This window comes from Schistocerca gregaria, chromosome 1 (assembly GCF_023897955.1).
Source record: "Schistocerca gregaria isolate iqSchGreg1 chromosome 1, iqSchGreg1.2, whole genome shotgun sequence".
NCBI lineage: Eukaryota > Metazoa > Arthropoda > Insecta > Orthoptera > Acrididae > Schistocerca > Schistocerca gregaria.
This window is the reverse complement of record NC_064920.1, coordinates 859,145,013-859,172,538: the sequence shown is the minus strand read 5'-3', so window position 1 is coordinate 859,172,538 and position 27,526 is coordinate 859,145,013. Positions and strand designations below refer to the sequence as shown.

General features: G+C 38.3%; 1 protein-coding gene across 7 annotated transcripts in view; it reads right to left on the bottom strand.

The window, feature by feature from the left end:
- Positions 1-27,526, bottom strand: part of LOC126272780 (protein sidekick) — a 614,097-nt gene that overhangs the window by 86,972 nt on the left and 499,599 nt on the right. For 2 of the 7 annotated variants that reach the window (XM_049975945.1, XM_049975929.1), the window contains exons 9-16: positions 23,921-24,013; positions 12,852-12,971; positions 12,514-12,669; positions 6,360-6,486; positions 5,769-6,070; positions 5,467-5,652; positions 1,218-1,396; positions 108-234 (exon numbers count right to left, since the gene is read on the bottom strand). In XM_049975945.1, the coding sequence (XP_049831902.1) occupies positions 108-234; positions 1,218-1,396; positions 5,467-5,652; positions 5,769-6,070; positions 6,360-6,486; positions 12,514-12,669; positions 12,852-12,971; positions 23,921-24,013 (1,290 nt within the window). The remainder of the gene's footprint in view (positions 1-107; positions 235-1,217; positions 1,397-5,466; positions 5,653-5,768; positions 6,071-6,359; positions 6,487-12,513; positions 12,670-12,851; positions 12,972-23,920; positions 24,014-27,526) is intronic. The other 5 variants (XM_049975937.1, XM_049975963.1, XM_049975981.1 and 2 more) reach the window with 3 other exon arrangements.

Genomic DNA, 27,526 nt, shown 5'->3' with positions numbered 1-27,526 from the left:
GCGAATAAAATCAAAACAACTTCGATGCACAAAATACTATGAATGATATACTGTTATACATTAAAAATAAAAGCTGGGAGATGCAAACATGGAAATGAACAGCTTACCTCCTTCCTTTGTTTTTATTTTCATTCCTTCACTGTAAACACCAACACCCATATTGTTATAAGCAGCTATTTGAACAATGTAGTCTTTCCACGTGATCAGTTCTTGTATTAAGTAACTCCTCTGAGCCTTGAAAAGAAAAGAAATAGAAAATTTCTAACGACTGTCTGTTTTCTTAATTTCACAATGCATAACACAGCTCACTCCCCCACATAAAAACATATTTAGTCTTTAACTTGGTAAATGTGATAACTCAAAAACTTATTTCAGAATTTTCTGAAGACTAGTGTACAAATTCAAAATCCAAGGAACAGAAAGTTGTCATGAAAAAGTAAGGAGAAACCAATTGAGCAAATTATAAGGAATATACAGCAGAATATTATGAATAGTGGTAAGTTCATTATTGTTTTAAGAAGACACCAGAGAGGACTCGTTGACAGAGAATGCTTTCAAATTCGGCCCAAACTGTCTAACCTGTCTACCCACTCTATTCAAATTCTGGGATTATTACTTTAATAATAATGTAAATAATTCTTATTTTAGTCTCTGAAGTGATATATAGTAGTTGCCAATACCATCATAAGAAGAACGATTTACACTATAGGTACAAAAACACTTACAAGAGAAATAGAAGAACAATAATATGACTTTTGTAATAAATAACGTGGTTGATAAATGAGTCATCAAATAAGAAGAAACCCATGCAAAAGAAACAAGCAGGAATAAAAATGTAATCATAAGATCGAACACAGAAAATGGTAAAAGTGAAGGAAATGTTTTGAGAAACAGAGGAAGGCATCAATGCATACTGATGACATGTGACACAAAAATACTGTTTCTAAAGTGCATAGTGGAAGGAGTGCAGCTAAGCCATAAAGTATAAGTAGAAGTGTTAAGTGATCAACAGGCACATAAACAAGACTTGCTTTTGAACAATATCCTTCCTTAGAACTAAGAAACTACACACACACACACACACACACACACACACACACACACACACACACAAAATTGTGGAAAGTATTTGTCACAGATGGTTGCCATTATCTGCATTATACAGAAATAACTATACAAATTACTAATTTAATCATAAGTCATTATCACACTCTTACCTCATTTGTAATATTTTTGTACGTCCAAGGACTTTCATTGTAACCATACAACCTGTAACGTATAACATATCCCAAAATTTGTCCATTCCTATGGTCTTCTAATGGTGGTTGCCATTGCGTTATGATCTCAGATGGTGATCTTGCTGTACCAACAAATCCTACTGGAGGACCTGATGGAGCTGTGAATATTAAAACATATAAATGTGATCTCCAAGTAAAAATGAATTTTCTCTCTCTGTGGGAGTAGGGATCCCTGCTCTAAGGTTGTCACTGTTAACACAATTTTTCTTTAGAGATAATGTTAAATACATGTCTTGATGGAGATTTTACAACAGTTGTATCATTTTTCATACAAACAGCTGGGTGATCTTTGTACACCAAAAGGTATTAAAAAAGTTTTGGCCATAAGAGCATCCAGGAGGACAAGTCTCAACCTCCTCCACTGGATGTTTACACCCAGCAGTAGAAGTGCAAGTCTGAGACTGCTTGCCACTGGGAGATCAGCAGCATTACCTCCATTAGCCACTTTGCTGACTGAGTTATTCTTCAAGGCAATTTTCAGAAATAATATTAGAATAACCTCACATGAATTCCTGTCCAATGACATCTCCTTTAATTATGTGAATCACCCAGTCTATAGCTGGCATACTGAAATCCCCCCTATTACTATAGCATAGGCAAGACATTCATGCAGAATAATCTGTAAATTTCCTCTAAAATATTTTGCCACTATATCTCCTGAAGCAGGTGTTCTGGCTACAACATTGACTCCCCTTTGATGCTTATCTTCATTCACATTTACTTTCCATTTAGGATCTGTAATAAGCTCACTAGATACCTATAGGTTCCTTACAGCAACTAGTATGCTGTCATCATTGGTTCCAAGCCTTTCCTTATATATCAGAGAATTTAGTACTTCATTACTACTGCTCTCTGGTTTTAGCAAACTTCCTGTTCTTAATACTATGAGGATATAATTACTGTTAATAAGTGAGACTAACTTTGAGAGTTCACCGTGGACCATCCTGCTGGTATCTAATAACATATAAAACACATGGTGTGACAGTGGACAGTTGTTTTCAATCAGTCCTGACATTGCAAATGCATGAAATCCACTTCATTTGGCATTCCCTATTGGTGCTGTTCCCTACATGCATATGTGGCCTCAGGACTAATGGGTAACACCAAAGAAGTGACCATTAACAGCTGTCCATTGCACTGGACATGTGCACCATAGGAATAACATTTTCTCTTTCTTTCCTGAAAAGACGTATGTTCCTTTCTGTATTTCATATGCTTGATCTACACCTCTCCAAATGAGGCCCATAAACCAATTCAATGCATTTATGGAGGAGCTCCTCTAACCTAATGCAATCCCCCTCCAGAGCATGCCTAAGTGTGGCATGTGCTTGAACTACTATGGGGGAGGTGAGGTGGAGGGTGTGGCTCTACAATTACAATGTGATAACAGAGGTCCAGAAAACTGCATCTGAGATAGTCACAGACTTTTTTGTGTTTCTATCCTTCTGACTGATGGTTCTGAAGAACTTTGGCTGTTCACTTATGTAATAGAATGGAACACCTACAGCCGTCCTTTTGATTTTATTTATTATATGGCTACCAGTTTCTGTGATTCAATACTTCAACTCCATCAGTGGCCAATACTTATGAATTGATTTCCATAGACTGTAACAACAATGTTGTGTCTCCAGCCATCAAACCATCAACTACTAACTGCTGATGGCTGGAGAGACAACACTACTGTTACAGTCTATGGAAACCAGTTCATAGTTGTTGGCCACTGATGAAATCATGTATATGACTGGAATTAACCCCCTCAGTATCAGTTAAAACCTGAAGATGGTGTACTGAATCACAACTGGTAGCCATATAATAAATAACATCGAAAGGATGGCTGTAGGTGTTCCATTTTATTACACAGTCACAGACTTGTCTGAGCCTCTGCTTTAACCCATCCAAATGACTCCAAGTACAAAGAGGACTGCAGTATTTTCTGGGAATTATGCTACAATTTATTTGCTGTACTTCCACCCCATATGTAAGATTGTCATCATAAATTAATTCTACTGATGAAAGAATCAAGGAGGGCCTCTGAACCGTAGTAGCTGGCATCATTCGTGCACACATGAGCTACCGTATTTACTCGAATCTAAGCCACACTCGAATCTAAGCCGCACCTGAAAAATGAGACTCAAAATCGAGGAAAACAAAATTTCCCGAATCTAAGCCGCACCTGAAATTTGGGACTCGAAATTCAAGGGGAGAGAAAAGTTTTAGGCCGCACCTCCAAATCGAAACAAAATTGATCCATTGTAATATGACGATACAGCTACAGTAGTTTGTTTCGAGTCGTAAGCTTAGCAGTAAAAGCTTTACCAGGTAGCTGTTGCTATGCATCATGCGCTCCGTCCATATTTATACGGGTACCCTTCCTTTTTCACGTGCTTCGTCTGTTTGAATTGATTACTTATTTTTCTTTGCTCTGATAAGTGCCGTTCTCTTTGTTATAAGTGTTTACGTCACTCAAAGCTGAAAATGCATTACTGTACCGTGTCATGCATTGTTTGTCGTATTCTTACTTACACTGCTGCTTTTTTTGATAATGATCAACAAGAACCAAATAATAGACTGCGTATGATAGAAGATGTTGTGAACGAGAGTTTAGTGAAAATTTTTCTCAGTTTGAAAATCTTTGCTGACGCCTCTTTAGTACATTACATTCTGCACAGAAATTAGAGTCATCTTAGATTTAAAAATCTAGTCAATTGCCATGCTTCATTTCTGACTGTATTAGGCATAAGAATAATACGAATATAAACATGACATGATATGTCTATTCTTCCGCGTTTGCTGTTGTCTCACTCTAGTTTCGTAGTTTATTAGGCAGACAGGATTTAAATGAGATAGCAGCAAACACGAAAGAATGCATGGCAAAATGTTTATATCCGTATTATTCTTATGGTGAAGAGAATACTGCATGTGATTCACAAGTCATAAAAGTTCCTATTAGCAACCATCTCTTCTCACAGGTAGGAAAAAAATTCAGAATGCAAAGTTGGCCATATTGACAAACATACCAAACAGTCTTGCCAGTCAGATTTTCGTAGTACATTGCAATGCTTCTACATTCAAAGATGTACAATACGAAATTTGTATTTACTTCGTTGGATAATGTATGAAAATGCAGCAGTCTAAACTCGAGGCGGAAAAAAAGCTCGTCTTCCACCTTCTTTTAAATTTATTTACTGAAACAGAGGTTTTGGCGCCAGTATTTATCTTTGTGCCTGCAAAGCATGACTGCGTAGTGCTACATATATTCGACGACAGAAGTTAGTTGTGGCGACACCTATCAACATTTTTCAGAACTTCCGATTACTTTGCACTCGATTCTAAGCCACAGGCAGTTTTATGGATTACAAAAACTAGAAAAAAGTGCAGCTTAGATTCGAGTAAATACGGTATGTCTTCATCATGTGTAACCAATGGCCACATACAGATAAACCTCCTTATCTACCAGATAAACATAAATAACTACTAAGAATGGGAACACAAACAGAAAAAACAAGCCTTGGAGTATTTTTAGGCACTGATAACTCAAGTTAAACTCTTCCAAAAAAGCAAAAATGCAAGCTACCTCTGACATTAATCAATACACCACTACACACAAACATTTACAATTAAGGTAGCTCAGTAAAGAGCTAAAATTTCTATAATATTTTGATCAGCAATGAATTCCAATACATAGAAGAACATTAATTATCCAAATCAGATTGTTAATAACAGCAAACACAGAATGTTGCAGTGGATCTGCAATTTGTACCTTTGGCATGTCGTGCTAATGACAGAAACAGCCATGTATAAATATATCTAAAGATGGCTGAAAATAATCAACATGTGATATTTTCCAAAAATTGTCCCATATATCATTGATACCAGCATTAATAACATCTGTTAACTCTATTAAACAGAAATCCTCACTTGAGAATATCCTAATAAAGACTGTAATACACAAAGAAACAAAAACATCTTTTGAATAAACTGTTAAGACTTAATTACTTTTTTATTTATTATACTGTATGGCATTTGAAGGCAATAATGAAGCTTACAAAGTAAGCTTTCATTTATTACTCAACTCAACTGTTTTATACTTTTAAACACAAAAGAAGAACAGTTTTTATTAATAAGGATTTATTGTGTAGTGGCAACCAAATTGTAGAAAGTTAATTACCTTCTTGAGGAAGATGTACTACATTGCTCGGTTCTGATGGTGAACCTTCTCCAACACTGTTAACTGCACTAACTCTGAACTGGTACGAACTTGCTGCCTTGAGGTTTGTTAGAAGTATCCAGCGTTGTTGTGCTGAGACATTGCTTAATTCAGTCACCCAGTTGAGAATGGGATCTGCAATCAAATCTGAAAAATCAGTCAATATTTCATCAAGGAATGCTCTTTGCCATAATTATGAATTATATGAAAATGTCAATGCCAGCAATCAATAAATATAGCAAGTAAATGATAATTGTGCTGACCTATGTCTGATACTTCTCTCTTCTGTACAATGAATTTGAGAGTTGGGCTATTTCCATCAAATCCTGGTGACCAGCTAACATTTACAGCTCTCTGTGTATTTGTATCCAATCTCATGGCTTTCACGTTTACAGGGGCAAATGGCAATTCTATGACACTCAGATGCGCAGATCGAGTGTCATTACCACCTGGAGATGTAACTGCACAAGTATAATCACCAACATCTGCAGCTCTCACTGCCTGTATCTCCAGCATACCATCATCTTGCACTGATATTCTTTGACTGTTGCCCAAAACAATTTTCCTGTAATTAATTAATACATTTAAAAAAGGAATATCATAATGTTTTACATAAAACTTTCAAGTGTTATACAGTTCTCATTTTAAAATTATGAGCAACATTTCAACAAGACACAAAACGTATATATGCAATGAATTAAGAAGCCACAGAAGAGGGATGGGTAGGGGGGAGGAGTCATATAGGAAAAATGAAAATTGCTAAGCAATAAAGGAAGCTTTAAAAAGACAGAAAAATTGTAACTATTAACATTACTTATACTATTAAACATACTGAAAAAAACACAAAAACTTACTCTTTATTACGATACCACGTTACATTGAATGGCACTGATGGATCACTCGAAACTTTGCACTGCAGAGTTGCTGTGAGGCCAAGTAAGACTTTGGTGTCTACCGGAGGCTGGATTATTTGTGTCCGAACTGGAATTAAATTCTTCAGTTTAAAAATAAATTAATTTGTAAGAGAACATTAGTTATTTTTAACATCTATTTTTCACTTTTATGAATGAGCTATAACTCAGACTGCACAGCTCAATGTCACTGTAGTAAACTAAGTGATGGATTACACACACAAAAATGGAAAGCATTATACTAATAGAACTAGTCTGATGCCAAATCTTAACAAAAGAAATTATCCTATGGTATTTTAAACTAAATACATGTGCAATCCCAATAAGAAAAATTCACCTGTCATTAACGTTTTCTAGCTTATTAATACCACAGTCACCAGAAACAGTCTTCTGCTTTTTGCCTTATTTTAACCTTCCTATTTCTTAGTGGAGTTACACTAGTTTCCTTGACTGTCAGTCTATTAAATGACAAATTATTGTTCTATGCAATAACACCTGGAAATATTGAGCCATGACGAGGTTGCTGGCATTGCCTTCAAAATTCCTGGTGCCGCTAGCTCAAACTGTTATGCAATGTCTCCCTGGATTGAGGCCATTAAGGTCTTTGCTCGAGGCTGTTGATGGGGACGGGGTGTATTGTGGCATGGAGAGTTGGGGAGCGGTAACAGAGCATGTCCCTCTAGTTTGAAGCCATTAAGAGCTTTGCTCCAGGCTGTTGATGGGGACGGAGTGTGTTGTGACAGTTGGAGAGCAGTAACAGAGCAAGAAAGACGGTGTGAGAGGTCTACCAGGTGAGTAAGGTGAGCACTTCTGCAAGTGCCTTGGGCATACGATATGACAAGTAGTTGCTGAACATATTTGTGGACCGATTTGAATCCGTAGTTAGCTTTGAGTATTGTCTTCATGAGTAGCCTGGCCAGCCAGCTCTGGGACATGGCACACCAATGGCAGAGTTGAAGCCAGTTTCGCTGTGCTGAATTCTTGGGCCCCTTTGGAACCGGCAAGCTACATCTCCGATTCGTGAACTTCACTTAAGTTTTGGATTTTGTGATCTTAACCGTTATTTTCTTCTTGATACCTATAGCTTTGTTGCAATCACTGCGATTTCGTAGCTGATCTAGTTCACCAACAGTTGCTTCCTTGAATTGTGGCTGTTGTTTGCTTTTCCCGAGTCAATACTGGCCTTGTTGTTTGTTAACTGGATATCTTGAACTGTGTGAGCCAATGGTGTTCCCTGATCTAGAGTGATAACATGTTTCTTCTATGCTGTGGATGAACCCCCCCCCCCTCCTGCCCCATCCCCCAATCCCCCACCACACCCGCCCATCATCTCATAGTGCCTACATGGTTGGGTTTTAGCCGACCTGCCTGCTCAATGTTTTTGAACAGCCAGATCAGCACTGTTCTCTTGTAATACGACTGGGTGCAGGTTTCAAGATACCTTCGGGCATTGCCATCATCACTGCTCTGTTAATATAATTGGCTTAGGAGGTGCCTGGGTCTCAAAATTTGCAATTTGTGAGGCTATGTAATTGGGCTTGGCAGCATAGTTTTCTTTTGGGCATTATGCTGCCGTTGTAGAGGCGATATCTTGTAGTGACATAGGTATACCATTTGGCTAGTTATTGTTGCTTTCACGTAATTGACCTTTCCGTGTTAATATTTCTTTTGCCAATCTGTACCCAACAAAAAGGGCCTTGGAAGGCCAGTCCTCTCATTGTAACCTTTCTTGGTCTTCCTATTTGGTGTTGCAGATAAGCCTTCTGGTGCGCCTCTAGCAAGGAGGCCATTCAAAGTCTTGGTTACTTAACTGAAGCAGTTATTCATGAAGGCCTACCTGTTTTCTATTTGGCAGTCTTACGTAAGTGAAGCTGTTATTAAATAAGGCCTGCCTGTTTTCTATTTGGTAATTTCACTTAACTGAAGCTGCTATTAAAGAAGGTCTGCCTATTTTCTTTTTCGTGATTTCATTTAACTGAAGCTGTTATTAAAGCTGGCCTGCCCATTTTGTATTTTGTAATTTCACTTAACTGAAGCTGTTATCATTGGAGGCCTGCCTGTTTTCTATTTGGTAATTTTACTTAAGTGAAGCTGTTATTAAAGAAGGCCTGCCTGTTTACTATTTGGTAATCTTACATAAATGAAGATGTTATTATTGAGGTCTGCCTGTTTGCTTTTAATTAAATTAATTTGAGTTAGCTGACTCTTGATAATCAAGGCCATCTTGTTTTATTGCCCTACTATTCGGATCTGAAATCTTACTCAATTAATTAAATTAATTTGGGTTAGCTGACTCTTGATAATCAAGACCATCTTGTTTTATTGCCCTACTATTCGGATCTGAAATCTTACTCAGTCTGTGTTGCAATTAACTGAAATTGTGTTTGCCAATGGCCTACCTGTTTCAGAGGTGTTAAAGTCAATAAGGTAGCAACAGGAAATGACACATGATGGTACATGGGCTTTACATCCCTTTAGCCATAATTGTAAGTTACCACTGGCAGCAGAGTGCGGTTGCATTTCATTGGTGACAGGAAGTGGGGGGTTAGAATTGTCTGCCCTTTCTCTGGTCATTTGTCATTTCCTTAGTGAAAAGGATTCCTTCAGTTTGTCGAGCATTGTTTTAATTTATTCCGTTGTTTGCGGGGAGCTAACTTACTAGAGATCCAAGGAGCTGCCCGGAATCATGCATCTAAAGAAGGTGCACTTGCAGTATGAACATAGAATTCAAGAGTTTAGCACTGAGGGTAGCTTTCCAAAGCAGGCGAACAGGTTGCGCACAGCACCATTGGGGAGGTAGGTGTTTCTCTCAATAAGATTTCCAAGGCACTGGATGAGCTGCAGCAGAACTAGTCCTTTCTGCAGGACGGTCAACTTACTGTTAGGCAAGCTGGTAGAAATCAGGTCCACCTAGCACATTTTGGCAATCATTTGAGGGACATTACCATATTGCAACTTCACTTCTCAACTCTCCACACCACAACACACCATGTCCCCTTCAATTACCTCAAGCATAAATCTTAGTGGTCTCAAACAGGAGGGATCAACTGGGCCACAGCTCAACCTCCCCCCCCCCCCCTCCCCCATTAAAACAATAGTCTCTGGTCCTGCCTACAGAAGAAGAAGAAGGGGAAGGTTGATTAAGGTGTGCCCTGAGGACCTTACCAGTGGCTAGATGCCTGCCTAGCAAGTTAACCAGACCCAACATTTTGATGACGGAGCAAGAGCCCAAGAAACGAGAAGTGAACTTCACAAAAATCGAAGAGTCTAAACATGTCACTGGTTTCTGCACTGAATGGTACATTTATGAGTTCAATCAGGTGCCATTCGGCTTGTCCACTCGGGCGTCAGTTTTTTCTCGTTTGTTAGATGATATCCTGGGTGGCAAGAAGTTTTCTTGTGCCTTTAATTACCTTGATGATGTTGTCATTTATAATCAGTCTTTTGAGAATCATATTCCCCATCTTCGGCAGGTCTTCTCCCCGCTTCGAGATGCAGGGTTAACTGTTAAGACATCCAAGAATACACTTGCCAGAAAACAGGTGTCCCTTCTGGGCCATTTAATTTCTGGGGATTGCATTAGGATTGACCAGGAATGAACAAAGGCGTGGAAGAAATTTCCTCAGCCTCGAAATAGGAAGGAGATACCCAGATTTATTGTGGTGGTGAATTATTTTTGCCGTTTTGTCTCTGATTTTGCACAGATGCTGCTCCCCTGAATAAACTACATAGGAAGGGGAGAAATTTGTCTGCCGTGAGAGCCAACAGGTGGCTTCTGAAGGTGTCAAGACTGCAATCAGCAACCTACTGGTCATAGTTGTCCCAGGTTTCAGCAAAAGATTTATCGTTAAAAGTGATGCTTCCAATGCCGCTATTGCTGCAGTGTTATTGCAGCAGGATCAAAGTATAAGACACCCATTAGCTTTTGTGTCTAGAAGGTTGTCTGGTCCAGAGATGAATTACTCTGTTTATGAGTGTGTGGCACTAGCTGTGCTTTTCACCTTGGAGAAGTTTCAGTTCTATCTGAGTACAGGGAGTTTGATCTCAAGACAGACAATCAGGCACTACACTGGGTGTTGGTTTGACCCATGAAATCTGATAGGATTACCAGGTGGGCAGTCCACATCTCTGTGTTTCATTTCAAGGTGCGACACATAAAACAATCTGACAACTAGGTTGCCAACACCCTCAGTTGCATGTTTCAAGAGCAGGGGCCTGTCGAGAATAAGGGCGTTAGCGATTCTCACCTGGTTGTGTGTATGATTTTAGCTAAAGTTCCCCAGTTATTGTGGACCTTCAAGGTTCATTGTGAGATCCACTAAGAAACCAACTCTTATCCAGTGGAGAAGTTAGCGACTACTCCGCCAGGACTGGCATTGTATGTAAACACATTAATGAAGGTGGGCTTTAAAATTTGTTTGCCTCATGATCTTGGCCTCCCATTTTCCGTTATTGTCTCTAGTGGGAGGACATCTGGTCCTGTATAAGAATATCAGGTGATAAGTACGTGAGTGTGAAATGTGTAAGAAGGCTAAACCCAGAAATAGTTTTCCGAGGGGGTTGTTACAATCAAGCATGAGGAGAACCCTATTGACAAACTCTTTATCGCTTATGTAGAACCTCTTCCTCGTAACAAGATATATTCTGGTTGTTGTTGATGCGTTTTCCATATTTTTATGGTTAATCCCTAAGTCGTGGGGTCATGGTGGCCATTAGCGTTGCACAACTGACCAACATGTTCAGCAGGTTTGGAGCTCCTAAGGCTCTTGTTAGTGATAATGCTCTAGAATTTGTTTCTGAACAGTTTAAGCAGTTTTGCTTTTGTAATGCTGTTAAGAAGCTAACCACCATGCCATATTATCCCTAGGCATCTTGTGCCAACACCATGAATTGCAACCTTTAGTTAGCTTTGATCATTTACCATCATAAGCCTCCTATTTAACTGGGATACCACCTCGCCTTGGCTCAATTTTGCATTTAACATCACACAGCATCAAGCATCCAAGGTAGTTTCTGCTGCTCTCTTGTTTATGTCTCCCATCAATTCCCCTTTATCCAACGTGTGGGATATCAATGACCTTCTGCCTTTGTCCGTAACTCCTGAAATCTTAGGGAAAATTGGGAACAGGCCAGGGATAACATAGATTAGCCCACCGCTGCGAGGCACGGAGACATAATAGGAATAGTTGTTCATTTCAGGGCAAGGTAGGATACAAGGTTTTCATGAAGAACTGTGCCTCTGGTTTAAGGCCACTAAGATCTTTGCTTGAGGTCACGGGTGGGCATGAGGTGTGTTGCGGTGTGGCGAGTTGGGGACTGAAGTTGCAAGGATGTAATGTCCCTCAAACAATTCCCCAAATATTCGAGGTGGATCTGAATTCTACCATCTTGCCTAACAGTAGGGTGCCTGTCCTGCAGAAACGACAGGTTCCACTGCACCTCATCCAAGACCGTGGAGATATTATTGAGAGGAACACCTAGCTCCCCAATGGTGCTGACCGAAATGCAGAGCGGGGTGCCCAATGCCGTGCACAGCCTGGCCACCTGCTCTGGAATGTTGCTCACAGTCCTAAGCACTTGAATTCTAGGTTCATACTGCAAGCGCTCCTTCTTTAGATGTCTGATTACGGGACAGCCCCTTAGAACAATAGCAAGCTAGCTCCTTTCGAACAATGGAATAAATTAATACAATGCTCAACAGACCATAAGGGATCCTTACGCATTAATGAAATGATCACAGGAAATGACAAACGATCAGACATTCTACCCCCCACCCGACCAACAGAACGGAACCACGCTCTGCTACCACTCCTAAACTCTCCATGCCAAAACACACCCCGCACCCATGAACAACCTTGAGCAAAGATGTTAGTGGCCTCAAACTAGAGGGACATCACACGACAGATAGAGCTAGTGGCACCAGGAATTCAAAAGGCGACACCAGCAACCCTGTCACAGCTTAATATTATTCCAAAATGAGGATTTATTTTAAGTAGAATGCGAAATTAATTCATATTTATGTAACAGTGCCATAGAACAAATCAAATGAAACCAACACATCTTAAAAAAGGATGACACATTAGTTAAGATTTCTTACCTAGGACAGAAAGGAATGCAGATCCCTCCACTATGCCTCCTTCATTCGCCCTCCTACAAGTATACTTCCCAGCATCATTCTCTCTAACAGCAGCTATCAACAGATCGCCATACTCCAGGACCTGAATCCTGCCTGAAGCTTCCACAAGCTTATTATCTGCAAAACCACAAATATCATGGAATCTTAAATAATTCCCACTAGAAGTTAATTCACAGTCATGCAGCTAGGCCCTCACAATCAAGATCTATTGAAGATAACACTGTACTAATCTAAAAACTAAAACTGCTTACTAGTTATGAGCAAACTTACAATGAGCATAAAACTATAAATCTGCTTACCCTGATAAAACCAGGTAATATTTGGTGTTGGAGCTCCAACAGCTCTACAAGCTATTGTTGCATCCTTTCCATCTAAAACAGTAACATTCTGAGGTGGGACTTCTAACACCGGTTCAGATGCTGCGAACAATAAAGTTCAGATGTTGAGAAAAGCAAAAGTTTTTAATATCAAGAAGAATAATACTTTATAACAATCAATGTATTAAGGCAAAACTAACTTATGCAAAACACGAACATATTACGCCATATTCTGTACAATGTGTATAAATATTGACTAATTATGCAACTAATAACTATAAACTGAAATGTGGCAGATGGGGTCCTTTTAAATAACTCATGGTTTGCTTTTATAGTGACTTTCTGTTTACTGTAGTGAACAGTAATGTCTTTTTTATAATTATTAGAGACATTTCTAAGACATACTGGTCAACATAAAAACTTGAACACATTTTATATTATTAACACTGTTTTTGAATAAAGAAACCATTAAACATACTCAGTAATGTTTCTTTATTAGGAGAAATACTTTTTCTTAAATTGAGTATGTCATAAAAATGAAAAATGCACATGCAGCAGTACAGATGTCATAAGCAGACAGATTTTTCTCAGTATTTGAACTGTCTCTCCCAACCCCATTATTAAATTACATATTAAATCTGTTGTCACGAATTTCTTTCTCGGTGACATCATGATACTGTTATATAGGAATAGTGGTTGTCAAAAGGCAAATAGGTCCTCAAAAGAGCTAGGTGAATACTTATGTTTGGTCAAGCTTACTCGAAGGACGAACTGAGTTAGTCAAGATAAGCATATGTAAAATACTTGTCTTTGGAGCTGAAAGACATTATACAATGTGGTATAGGGAAACATATGCCGTGTAAAGCAGTAAAAGACAGCAAAGATCCATCTTAGTTTCAGGGTACTTTTTGAAAAATGTAGAAACAGAGATTACTCTGTTCTCGCCACAAAAGAGACTGCAAGCAAACTGTCACAGAAAAGGTAACAGCATCCTGTGCATATGTGAGAACAACAATCTACAAAACCAACAATCATTTTCACAGACAGGTCCTGAGAGTGAACGTCAGAAAATCCTTGGAAGTCCTGATCATACATAAAGTCAATAAAAACCAATCCAAATCTTCCATTCAATCTCTCGTGGATTTGTCTGGTGTTGAAACTAAAAACTGCATACAAAAAGCAGAGTGTGTGGACTATGAAAAAAGACACAAGAGTTGGTTTTTACGAAAAGTGAAAAACACTGCACAGTTGTTGGAAATATGTCAGAGGTATTGCAGAAATATCTTGGTCCTCGCGTAACAGTATAGCATCACATCCATTGCATAAGAACTGCTAAACTCACTACAAGAAGAAATTTAGTGACAACCCAATCTGAACATTCACCATCACCCGAATGTGAAACTGAAGAAGACAGCAAAGGTGTTTATATTTCTGGGTGTGAAGTTGCTGATGCATTGAATGTCAGCATTTTTGCTGTAGCCCCTACTACAGTCCCCTTAAACGCCCGGGAAAGTTAAGAAGTACAAGAAGAAAACAGTATGTAAAAAGAAAAGTGGGAAAAATTGAAACAAATTTTACACAAGCAACATCTCTAAAACTTTGTAAATTGCATAATGTAGATGCATTTGGTGCAGAACCTGAAGATAGTGACATGTGCACAAAATGTGATGTGTGGCTTCAAAACCTAAATACTGCTATCTCAACAGCCACCTATAGTGAGAACGTACAGTTACTGATACTGATACTAGGTAGCTACTCTAAGCAGCAGATACAGAAATACATACACACTTCTCACACTATTTGATTTCAAAAGCTCATAAAATAAAGAATGAGAAAGGTGTTTGGGCATGCCCAGATTCTTACTGTGGGCATCCATTGCAAGATGATATGCTTACTGTTTCTCTGGAATATTACCTAACTGATGTCAAAGATTGCAGCAGGTAAAGTCCCAACCAGACTGATGTTATCTCTGTTAGTGAAATCGGTAAAAAAGGTAAAAATATATATGATACAACCAATAAGAGAAGCATATCTCCTAATGAAAAAAAGAACCTGAATTTAAAAATTGGTCTCACAAAATTCTGCTCTGTGCAACCAAAATGAGTAAAATGCCAGCCAGTGAGGGAAGTATGCACATGTACAAATGGCATTCAAAAGGTTTTGCACAGCCGTCTCTAATCTTTTTATTTTTATCAAGAGCAGAGTGAAATTTTTTGTGAATATACTTGGAACATTTAGCTGTAAGTTGGCATATAAAAGTATTTTCTTTTATTTACAGATGAGCCATAATGGACGGTGAAGTAGATGTCAAGTTGCGACAACGGTCGGTGATGGAGTTCGTCTTCAAGACCAGTTATGACTCGGACACATTGATTCACAAGAAGCTGCTCCCTGTTTGTGGGGAGGACACAGTGTCACAGCAGTATCCAATAGTGGTTGCAGAGGTTTAAAAAGGTGATCTCTCTCTACCAGACAATCCAATGGGGTAGACCATTGACAGCAGTGACTGATGTGAAAAAGGAGACCATTGATCAAATCAACCGAAATGACAGATGTGTGACAACATGACAGCTTGCTGAAATGACTCATTTGTCATTGGGTAGTGTGGCATCACTGGTAAAGTCACTAGGGTACAGAACAATCTGTGCACATTGGGTGCCTAGATTACTGACAAGAGAAATGAAAACATTGAGGAAGAATGTGTGCGAGGATCTCATGAAGACCTTTACTGAAGAGTGGAAACAGTGTTTTGATGGCATCATTACCCAGGATGAAACAGGGTTGTTTTTTTCTGAACCTGAGAGCAAAATCCAATCCACGGAGTTGCGCCATCCAGGTTGTCCTCAGAAGAAGAAAGCAAGACTTTCATGAACAGCATGCTGGAAAGTGATGGCCTCCTTCTTCTGGGATCAGTGTTGTGTCATTTTCATTCCACCTGGCTCCGCAATTAACCAGGACCATTACTGTTTGTAATTGGACAAGTTGCAACGTGCCATCAAGACCCACAGACCACAGCTTCAGAGTCAGCTCATTAGACTACAACATGACAATGCCAAATCCCATAAAGCCCTTATGACGCAGGAGAAAATCAGGAAAATGGGTTGGAAAATTGTTCCTCATCCTCCCTAGAGTCCGGATTTGGCTCTGTCTGATTTTTACCTCTTCGTTCATCTGAAGGTTCACCTGCACTGTAAAACATTTGATAGTGAGAAGGACCTTATTGCCTGTGCCAAGCAATGGTGTAAAAGTCAAAATGTGTCACAGCTGATTGAGGCTACAATGAGTCGGCTCAATGTATAGCTAAATGTTCAAAATATGTTCACAAAAAATTACATACTCCTCCTGCAAAAAATAGAAAAATTAGAGACGACTGTGCAAAACTATTTGAACGCCATTTGTATTTACTGCAGTAATTTGAAACTTGTTTGTTTCGCCATAAGCAGTGTCACAGGAAAGAAGTACACAGAGATGGACTTGATGCTTTTATGTATATGTCAAGAGCTGGTAGAGAAATGTTCGTTGCAGGAGTGTGCAATGTGTCGTGGTGCTGAAGCGATGACTGTTGAAGCATTATACTTTCAGGATACTGACAATGATGTTACATATGCATAGTGAGAGGGAGGAGGATTGGTGAAGAAATCAGTAGAGCCAGAGAAGTTTGTTACAGAAGTTTGGCATAGAGTCATGATAGGAATAGCTCACCATCATATTTGCAGTATTCAGAGACAGGCCTTAGCAGGAATAAGATCAGCCATATACCAGAATACAGACACATTAATTCAAACAATGGAAAATCCAGGATGGAATGTAACAATATTATGAGAAGAAAAGTTGCTACTCATCATATAGCGGAGAAACCGAGTCACAGATAGGCACAACAAAAAGACTCTCACAATTATAGCTTTCGGCCATTAAGACCTTCGTCAACAACTGACAGACATATGCGCATGCGTGCACACACACACACACACACACACACACACACACACACACACACACACACACACACACACACACACACACACATGAATGCAGAAACCACACTGACATGTGAACAGCAGCATCAGTGCATGATGGGAGTGGCGTCTGGGTGGGGGTAAAGAGGAGGCTGGAGCGGGGACGGGCCAGGAGGGTTACAGGAATATGAAGAATATATCCTTTATTTTAATCCTTCATACATTTCAATGAAGGATATATCCTTCATTCAATGACTACTTCACAGCCTGTGTCATATGGATCCTTCCCACCAACTCCAGCTTTTCTGAATAGCACAGGTGGGAACTTCCCGTGCAATACATCCTACATCCCCATAACCATCTTGGCCTCAGCTTCCATTAGTCAGGAAGGAAAAAAAACACACACACAACCTCTTTTCAACACTGCAGTGTTGATTGTTACACTGTAGGCAACTCAATTCATTGAGAGTCATGATGAAGTAAAATCATTACAGAAGTCAAAAATAATTTGTGAACAATATCATAAAAAAAATGGGTATAAATATTCTATATATCTCATTTTTGTTATAAAATGCTTTTGAACAAAATTATGAATTGTTTTCCCACTCACTTACAATGTAGTAAGGTAATTATTTCAATTCAGAAATACCAGTTTTGTGTGTCAATTAATTAAAACCAGCAATCCATTTAAATATTTAAGTGTCGTGATTTTTTGACCTTGAGAGTAGAGCTAGGTCTACCTAAGAAATATCTCACATTTTGTAGAGGCAAGTACTGCCCACTCTGAAGGTACATTCCCTAAGGACGATCACCAACTAATGAACCATGAAATTTTTAGAACATTTAGGGTGGAGGTCTTGGAGAAAATATCTAAATAACCAACAAATTTCAGATTCTTTCATCTTTATGTACAAATTTTTTGGCAGCTTAAGAATTTCATGCATTAATGCCACAACTGACAGTTACCAGTCCTGTGGCTATTCATATTTTCAAAACATAATTCTGACATTTTCAAAAAGTTACAAATTTTCATAGCTTATTTAAGAACAAACAAATAAATAAAAAAGCTCAGGAGTGTGTATGTGCTGGTCATGTCTCTTAGTATTGGGAACAAAGTATTTATTGAAAATAAATATAGGTCTCTATGACTTTTGGCTTTGGTTTCTTTATTATAATTTTGCCTTTCGTTATGACATTTTCACAAAAACTCGTTTAGAGAGGTCTATAGTGCTTTTATCAAATTATCAGAAAATCAAAATGCTGTAGTCTTGGAGAGGTATCATGTGGAACTTCAACACATATTTTTTTCAGCAGACTCTGGAATAATGATGTTACATATTCACTCTTGACCTGTATGATTGGAGATGAAATTGCCCTGGAGTCCTTAACAAGTAGACATGATGACAGATAATGAATAAAATCAAATACATGCTGATAGCATCACAACAGGACAGTCCATATAAAACTGTAATACAAATACTTCGGAAACTTAGGTGTGAATCTGTGGGAAAAAATGATGGCATATTTCCCCTGTTGGGTAAATTTAGAGAACCAGTTTTTATTGAAGACTGTGTAACCATTCTGCTACCCCGAACATATATCGTGTGTAAAGGTCAGGAGTATAAGAGAGATTAGGGCACGTACAGAAATATACTTCTCCACAAACAATGTGAAAACGGAATAGGATTTAAAATCAGTAATATTGGTACAATGTACCCTTGACTATACACTGCACAATGGCTTTTGGAGTATATATGCTGATGTAGTAACAAATAATATCTCGTCAGTATCTTAGGGTACTGAAAGAAACATTTAAAAAAATAATATTATTCAAAGAGGCAAATATTTTGATGCATATTAATGCTCTATTTTTTTTTAATCTATCACCTATTTCTAATGACATGATGAACTCATAACGGTAGTCACTTTTTCATCAAAAACAGGAGAATGATAAAATAAGACCCATCAATACTTACAATCAAATATTTCACACATTCAGAAATGTGATGAATGTTAACCCAATGACAGCCAGAATAACAGAGTTTCAGCTCACTATGTTGTCATTTGGCAGATATTAATTGCACATCAAGAGCCCCCTTCTAAATCTTCCATTGTATTATACTCCATTCAGATGCGACACATAAATTCGAACATTATGGTGTTGGAACGCATAATATTGGATGGATGCACTGACTTCTAGATCTCTGAACACAATACATTCACCAGTCAACGTTATAGTGTCGGTGTAGTCTTTCACTGTATGTGTCTTCTCAGAGGTGCATCTCTTGGAACAAGAGGATATTTGGTGAATGGACAGGCCTGCCTATTCCCAATCCCATTGAGGACATGTGGGATGTGTTGGGGTGTCATACTACATCCACATCCACCAATGACCATCTAGCAGTTATTACCCAAACTAGTGGAGGAATGGAACACTCTACCACAAGAACTCCTTTCCACCCTTGTGGCAGCATCACACACACAATTAAGAACCAATTCCATGTTTCATAATGACCAGGGAACCATCGTGAATCACAGTGACTTCAGTTACTGTTTGCATAAGATCGTCATTTCTGATCATTTCATTGTGTATTTCTTTCAATTACCTTCCATACTACACTGTACAGTACAAGTTTCATCCAGCTATGTTACTTGGCAGTGAAACATCATGAAAAAGTTATTTTTGTCCCTAAGTTTTGTACATCAGCATACAAAAATTCTCAAGTATTACCCATAATACAGCAAAATACTTGCTCCTCTGGCATTAGCATCTGCTGAGGACCTTATTTAATCATCTTGAAGCATTCGTTAAATATTCGAGATGCTTACATTTAGTAAGGAAGTGTGTATACTGAGTAAATTACTTAATGTACAAATCATCACTAAAAAATAAAGGAGCAATTAAAAAATTAGCCAAAACAGTATTTAACTAGCAATAGAAGCAGTTTCCCATTATTGTGTACTGCATTTGTGCAAGCAATAAATACAGCGAAGAGCCAACATTATCAGTAGCAAAGAAGTGAAAAGTAAATCAGTAATAAAACAAACAAAAAAAATTTAACATACAACACTGGTACGCCCCCCCCCCCAAAAAAAAAAAAGAGATCTCCCATATGATCTGTCACACATTAGGAATAAATGTAACTTACTGCATAAAAAGAGAGAAACTTAATTATAAAATACATAGCTAATCAGGATGGGTTTAATTTATCTGAAGCAAAATGTGCTGACAAAAGTGATAAAATAAGCGACAGTCTCAGAAAAGACCATGTGTTATTATTCAAGTGGTCTGTCTCTGAACAGCAATACAATCCACAGCCAAATTTCAAAGGAATACATATCACATGTAGGATCACTTGAACATTTTGTATAACCAAGATAGGATAATTGCAAAGACCACGTGAGAGTTCTAGTTTATCCCAAAATTCTACTTTCAACAAATTGAGGAGAGGCAACAACTCATATGCAGATGTTTCTAGGGTGTTACACAGATGTGTTCTATAAGTAAATTTGCACACTTTATCATTATGACGTGAAATGGGTCACAGAATATTAACTTAATTTGGATTTCAAATATGGTGGCATGCTGAACATTTACAGAGAAGTTCACATAACAGAAAAAATAAGTAGGCAAGTAAAACTTTTACATAAATAAACTACCAAGTTTCTAAACAAACATTCTTGTGTGGAATAGGAGAATTTTCCCAGAAGGAACTTCTTCAGTTGACTTTCATATTTAGCTTTGCTATCATTCTTCCCACACTGAGGTTAAGTCAATTTTAATAAAGGTCATTTCTCCTCCTAGCAGTTTCCTTCCTAACACTAATAGATTATTTACAACAAATTTCACTACTGTTACGCAGTAGTTACTTAACTCCTTATCTACAAGATGGTCTAGTGCGAGCACCACACTGAATTACTCCAAAATACAGTTCCATGTGACATTACTAAATGGAAATAAGCAAATTATGTTAACTCTATTATTTAGCTATCTCCCAGGTAAAAGTGCAAAACTGGTTGAATTCTGTTCTTTAGGATGCTTTGAGAGTCTTTTCCCCCCACTTTAAATTCTCATCAACATCTACAACCAAACATTTTTAAGATTGTTCTTTGCTTAAGACTCCCTCTCATGCTTTAAATTTATCACTGTTGTTGTATCCTTTGATGTGTAGAAGTGAATATGACATGTTTTCTTAAAATTAAGAGAAATACCATTTGCAAAAATCAAGTCAATAATAGTTTTAAACTCATCATTTACAATTTCCTATGTTGCTGCATGTATATTACGACTGATTATAATACTTAGGTAATATGCAAGAAGAATTAATTATTCCTGTTGTGTATGAACTGGAAGAACATTAACACAAATGAAACAATAAACGATCCAGCACCAAACCTTGTGTAACTCCATCCTCCCCCCCCCCCCCCCCCAAAAAAAGAGCCTACAGTTAATTATGAAGTAGGTACAATTTTCTGCACTCTATTTGTTAAGTGTGGTATAAGCTGTCTGTTAGCTACACTATTTAACCCACAAAACTTTTTTTCACGGTCAGATGTCTTTGACAGGCCACAGAATAAAATAAATGGTATTATTTTCTTATTTAATCCTTGTGGAACCTGTTGAGTGAGTTTACAGATGGCACTAAGTATTGAGCTACCATTCTAAAATCCAAACTGTGATTTGCTAAATATATTACTATTCCCAAAATGGGACATTACTATAGAAAATGTCACTTGCTCAAAAATTTTAGAACATTATGTCACAAGTGAAACAGGCCAGTAAGTACTGACGTAAATGCAAACACTGCTCACAGATTAGGCCTCAGGCCTGTCCTATTTGACTGATGCCTATAAGACAGTATGAGGAGCGATGTGGAACATGTAATCAGTGAATTGCTCCTCATTTGGCCTCACATGACTGACTGGACCATCTTCCAGACCACCTGGCTTCAGAAAAAATCTTAGGGGGTACCAGGAATCGAACACGGGACCTCGTCATTGAAGATAACGACACTAACCATTCGGGTACAGAGGTGGTCTGATGACACTCCTTTTTCTTACATAGTTGTTTCATTATTTTAAAAAATTCCCTGATTTAGTTATGCATTATATATTTTTTAGAGGACAGTACTTATTATATGACAAGAAATCCTTAGAATTTTACTGGAAGTACTGTCAACACATGAGCTTTTATTTTTGAGAGAATTTGTTATTTTCTTGATTTTGATGGGGAAGTGGGTGAGAGTACCATATCACATAACTAAATTTTATCCTTTATCCATATACTTTTATACTTTCTCAACAATATGAAATGGATTTGCATTTTGTGTGTCTGGATTCATGTCAGCTGTTAGTGGCACATGAAAATCTTCGCCAGAATAGTGTTTAAGAAGGAATGGGGAACGAAATTTATCATGCCCTTTTAAAATGATCATCCTGGCAATGCTTCTAGGAATTTAGGGAAATTGCAATATTGCTAAGCCAATATGGTTGTGTGGGGATGCAAGTCTAGTGTGCTAACTACTACACAAACTCACTCAGTGCACAAGGATTCGTCTCTGTAATGTGCTACCATATCCTGTTCGAATTCTGAAAAGTTTGTACTCCACAACAGTGCTTTATATGTTGTCACTGCTCTGGCCTGACTCCCATACTGCTTTTGTCTGCAAACTTGTATCTTTGTTGGCCTGCTGCTCTTGTTCTACACAATTTTCACATAGCAAATTTCAATGACAGCAATGACTTGAATGCCCTGGGAGAATAAATCAACTTTCTACTTTAGAAGGAGAAGTCAAATTGTTTGTTATGGACATCACACATGCTTTCATGCTGTATAAGGAGACACAGAACGTACATGGAGTAAAACATACACGCCCTCCCAGTCTCTAGTACAGTTACAGATTACTTTTGCAGCATGAGTTTTTCTTGGACCGATCAGACTTTTTGTATGACATTTCACTGAAAAGATACCACCTACAGAGAAAAATTCTCATGCAGTGCATGTCTGCAAAGTGTGTTCTGTCAGTAAGAGCTGAGAAGAAATGTTCTGGTGGTGTCCACATTGTGGTGTAGCTCTCTGCATGCCTTATTGTTTCAAAACATACCACATTCAGACTAAATTATGTGCAAGAAAAGAATAGTGTGTAAAAATATCCCCCCCCCCCTCCCTCTGGAATAAAAACACAATTTACAAAAATATTTAGTACATCTGCTAATTTTAATATTTCTTGAAAAAATTTTTAAAACTGGGTAAAGTAGGTTTCATTTCTTGACATGAAACATCACACAAATTTATTGCATTCACAGTAATATAGCTATGCTTTTGGGAGGAATGGGAAATGTGTTAAAAGCTTAGACCAGGTCAGGAAAAACGCACTAGCAGTCATTCTTTTACACACACACAATCAACCACCAGAGACGCTATCTTCTTAATGCTTCATTTACAATTGGACAAATAACAAAACCAGTGCAATACTGTTTCAGTTTGTGTGAATAACAATATGGACTTACACTAAAAAAAGAATGGAAATTGGAAAGCTAGTGCAGTTTTATGAGTGTATATGCCATTCATTAATCATTAACAAGTGCATGGTTGCCTTTCCTTATCCTTGTTTTTGCTTCCATCCTGGAATTACATTTTTGTAATAAAATTCTATTTTTTATGGCAGTATATGCTATAGATATAGCAAGCACAATGACAAACAAAGTGGAACACACAAGCGCAGGTACATATACAAAGAATGGTTACATACTTTGAATTTTAATGGTGCATTTTTTGAAATTTAGTTTCCTCTTTATTACACCATTCAAATCACCTCCTTCATAACTTATTTCATGAAACATTTAGTATATATGCACCTGCTTTTTTAAAAAAACAATCCACTGGGTAAAATAAAGAGCAGCTTGCAAGCTGAAGTCAAAACATACATTCCATGCATTGCTTGTGACTATAGATGCCACTTGGTGCCAAAATACATAACAGAACAATGCAGTACTATAATGTGAAGTGCTCTGCTAATCTACATCACAGAAGTGTTTTGTGGCATCTAATAACTACCATATTATAAAAAATCAATCAAAAATTACGAATCTTACTCCCACTCAAAAGATGAAAGCTTCGAGATGATAGATCAGACTGTCGAACTCTTACAACATTAGGTGCGGCCCAACGTACCCTTCTTCGAAGCTCTGTATGAAAACATTAATTCAGAGAACTATGCAAGCTATCTAATAAAGAACAACTTACTGATAATTTTTTACAAAATAATAATATTTACATGCCAATGACTAACAATGATTTTTGAAATAAATTACAGTTCGTCAAATAATAAATCATTATCTTCCACAACAAAAATTAGAAGTTGCTAAATAATATATGTTGACCTACCACACTGAAAAATATAGTTAAAAACATAATTTATTATTTTCAACATAGGAAAATACAGGAGGGAATATGGCAAACAAATCCGGGGTATAGCTGGGCAGCCACATGGCACCATCCAATGCCAACCTATTTGTGGCCATCCTTTCTGACCACACAGAATCCCAAACCCCTTATCTAGTTTCACTTAGGTCAGATTCATTGATGACATCTTCGTGATCTGTATTGAGGGTGACGACACCCTATCCACATTCTTACCTTCCCCCCCATTCACTTCACCTGGTCCGAACAAGCTGCCTTCCTTGATCTTGCCCTCCACCTCAAAGATGGCTACATCCGTACCTCCATCCACATCAAATGTATCAAGCACCAACAATACCTCCACTTCGACAGCTGCCACCCATTCCATATCAAGAATCCCTTCCATACAGCCTAGCTGCCCATGGTCATAGGATCTGCTGTTAGGAGCAGTCCCTCTCGAAATATAACAAACATCTCACTGAGGTCTTTATAAATCATAATTACCCTCCCAACCTTGTATAAAACAGATTTCCTGTGCCTTATCTCTCCAGTCACCCCTCACCACCCAAAGTCCCACTGTCCAGCCATAGAGTAGCATTCCCCTCATGACTCTGGGCCACCCAGGATTGTAGCAACTGAATCACATTCTCCACCAGAGTTTTGACTAAACCCTGTCATGCCCACGTTCCTTCCCACCCCTCCCACAGCAGTATTCCATTGCTCACCAAGCATATTGTATCCTCGTCCATCCCTACTAGGACTGTTGCTGTTTCTAGATATACTGTGAAGCCGATAAATCGATATTTTAAAAAATATCATTATCAGCCCTCAATATGTAAAAAAAAAAAAATTTTTAAATTGATGTACTGGCCATAAACCATATCGGCTGCACATTGTAAATATATTGGCAGTTTTAGAAATGTTTCTTTAAATTTTGATTTATTATTAGATATTCTGTACATCAAGATGCTAGCAGCCTGCTTATCCCCGTTAGAGCAAGAACTGAAAGGAAAACGATGCAAGTTCATGCTTGGCAATAAAAAGTGTCCAATGGGTCCATCATTCAGTTTTGTAACATATCAGATTTATCTGAAACACTTTATGTCGACTTCCCTGTTAACTATTTTTTAACGCGAATGCAGTGCTACTACTTCACATTGGATATCTTTCTTATTCCATTCACACCACCACTCCCCCAGTGCAATCAGACTCCTTCTTGTGGCATCTATACTTGCTTCACACAGTCAAAAAGGTAGAAAGACTGAATGTGTGGAAGGCTCAAAAAGTAGTAAGACTCCTTCATACAGTGAAAGCAAAATTATGTTCTATTACAATTTCAAAAGAACAATTTCAAATATTTACCAAGAATTATGAAAAAAATATTTATATATTAGTGAAAAAATATCGCTGATATATGTTAATATTTTATGGAAAAAATATTGATGTATCGGTATTTTATGAACAGCCCTAATCCCTCCACAATTCCTGTTCACAACCTCTTACCTCATGGTCCATACCCCTGTAATAGACTTCAATACAAGACCTGTCCCATATATCTTGACTCCACCACCTACTCCATTTCAGTCACATCTATCCCAATGAGGCAGGTGATTTACAAGCTAAGCTACAACCACTGTGCTGTGTTCTATGTGGACATGACAACTAACAAGACTGCTGTCTGCATGAATGGCCACTGACAAACTGTGGACAAGAAACAGTTTGACTACCCAGTTGCTGAGCAAACTGCCCAACACAACATTCTTCATTTAAATGAGTACCTCAAAGTCTCTGCCATCTGTGTCCTTCCTACTAATATATTAGCTTTCTTTGAATTACACATGTGGGAACTCTTCCTGCAGTATATTCTATGTTCCCATAATGACGACCAACACGATTTCTGTCCGGATGAATGGCCACTCAAAAACTGTGGACATGAAACAGCTGGACTATCAAGTTGCTGAGCATGCTGCCCAAAACAACATTCTTCATTTAAATGGCTACCTCACAGTCTGTGATACCTGTATCCTTCCTACTAACAGTAGCTTTTTTTTAAATGCACAGGTGGGTACTGTCCCTGCAGTATATTCTATGTTCCAGTAACCCTCCTGACCTTAATATTCATTAGCCAGTGTCCTACACCCACTTGTCCCCTTCCCTATTTCCAACCCAGCATTACACACCCCTCTATTCCACCAACCCACCCACAGTCTTTTTACTTCTCTCCTTTTGCGCTGCCCCCCCCCCCCCCCCCATCCATCTACCTTCCTGACTGCACCTAGCTCCCCTAACCTCTCTCCACAACATTTCTGTCTACTGCCACAAGCAGCAGTTTACCGTCCCCCACCCCTCCACTGTTATTCCATCCCCTCCCTGCCCCAGCTTCCTCCTTGTCCCCACTATCCAGAATGCTTTCCCCATCATGTGCTGCTACTCACAGTCTGGCCTCGGCAGCCAGAGACTGTGGTCATATGAATGTGAGTTGCCTTGTATGTGTGTGTGTGTGTGTGTGTGTGTGTGTGTGTGTGTGTGTGTGTGTGTGTGTGTGTGTGTGTTGTCTGATTCTCATGAAGGCCTTTTTGGCCAAAAGCTTACGCTTTTGACAGTCCTTTTTTTTTGTGCCTATGTAGCACTCAACATCTCTGCTACCTGACGAGTTGCACTTTACTATTTTACTCTTCTCTTCTCCATCTGCAACAAATTCTAATACACCTTGCTAGTCATTATACACAAATTAGCTGAGAGTGGTAATTACTTTTTGGCTGTTTGCAATGCATTATCATGGCATTGGACTTTTGAAGCTTTTGGATGCTTCTCTGGGAAGTAATTTAGGTTCTTAATCATACATGAAGCCAGAATGGTTGTGTACAATGTTTTGACACACTCAGGGGAAACCTCTGCCTTATGTAGACCTACCAACATAATTAACGAGGTTTGTTTCTTTTTGCTAACAATTTATGATATTTTAGCTGTCTGAGGTTCACGTGGAACTGTTTTCTCATTAGTTATTAAATAATCAACACAAAGCAAAATAATACAGTTTGATGCAGCTGCTCAAATACAAGGCCGAAGTGTGCTAGTTGCTATAACAGTTTATGATGATTGCCCGATACAGCCAATTTAGCACTTGGGAATCAAGAACTGCAAGAAAAGTTTCTTAATTATAGCTATTTAAAGGTAAGATACATTAGAAACATTCATGGTATCTCATCTGTGACATTTGATAGACTGATGCATTCAAGCCACCACCATTTCCAGCTGTTATCTCAGCAATCATCTGTCAGTTTCTTTCTTCTCTTCTG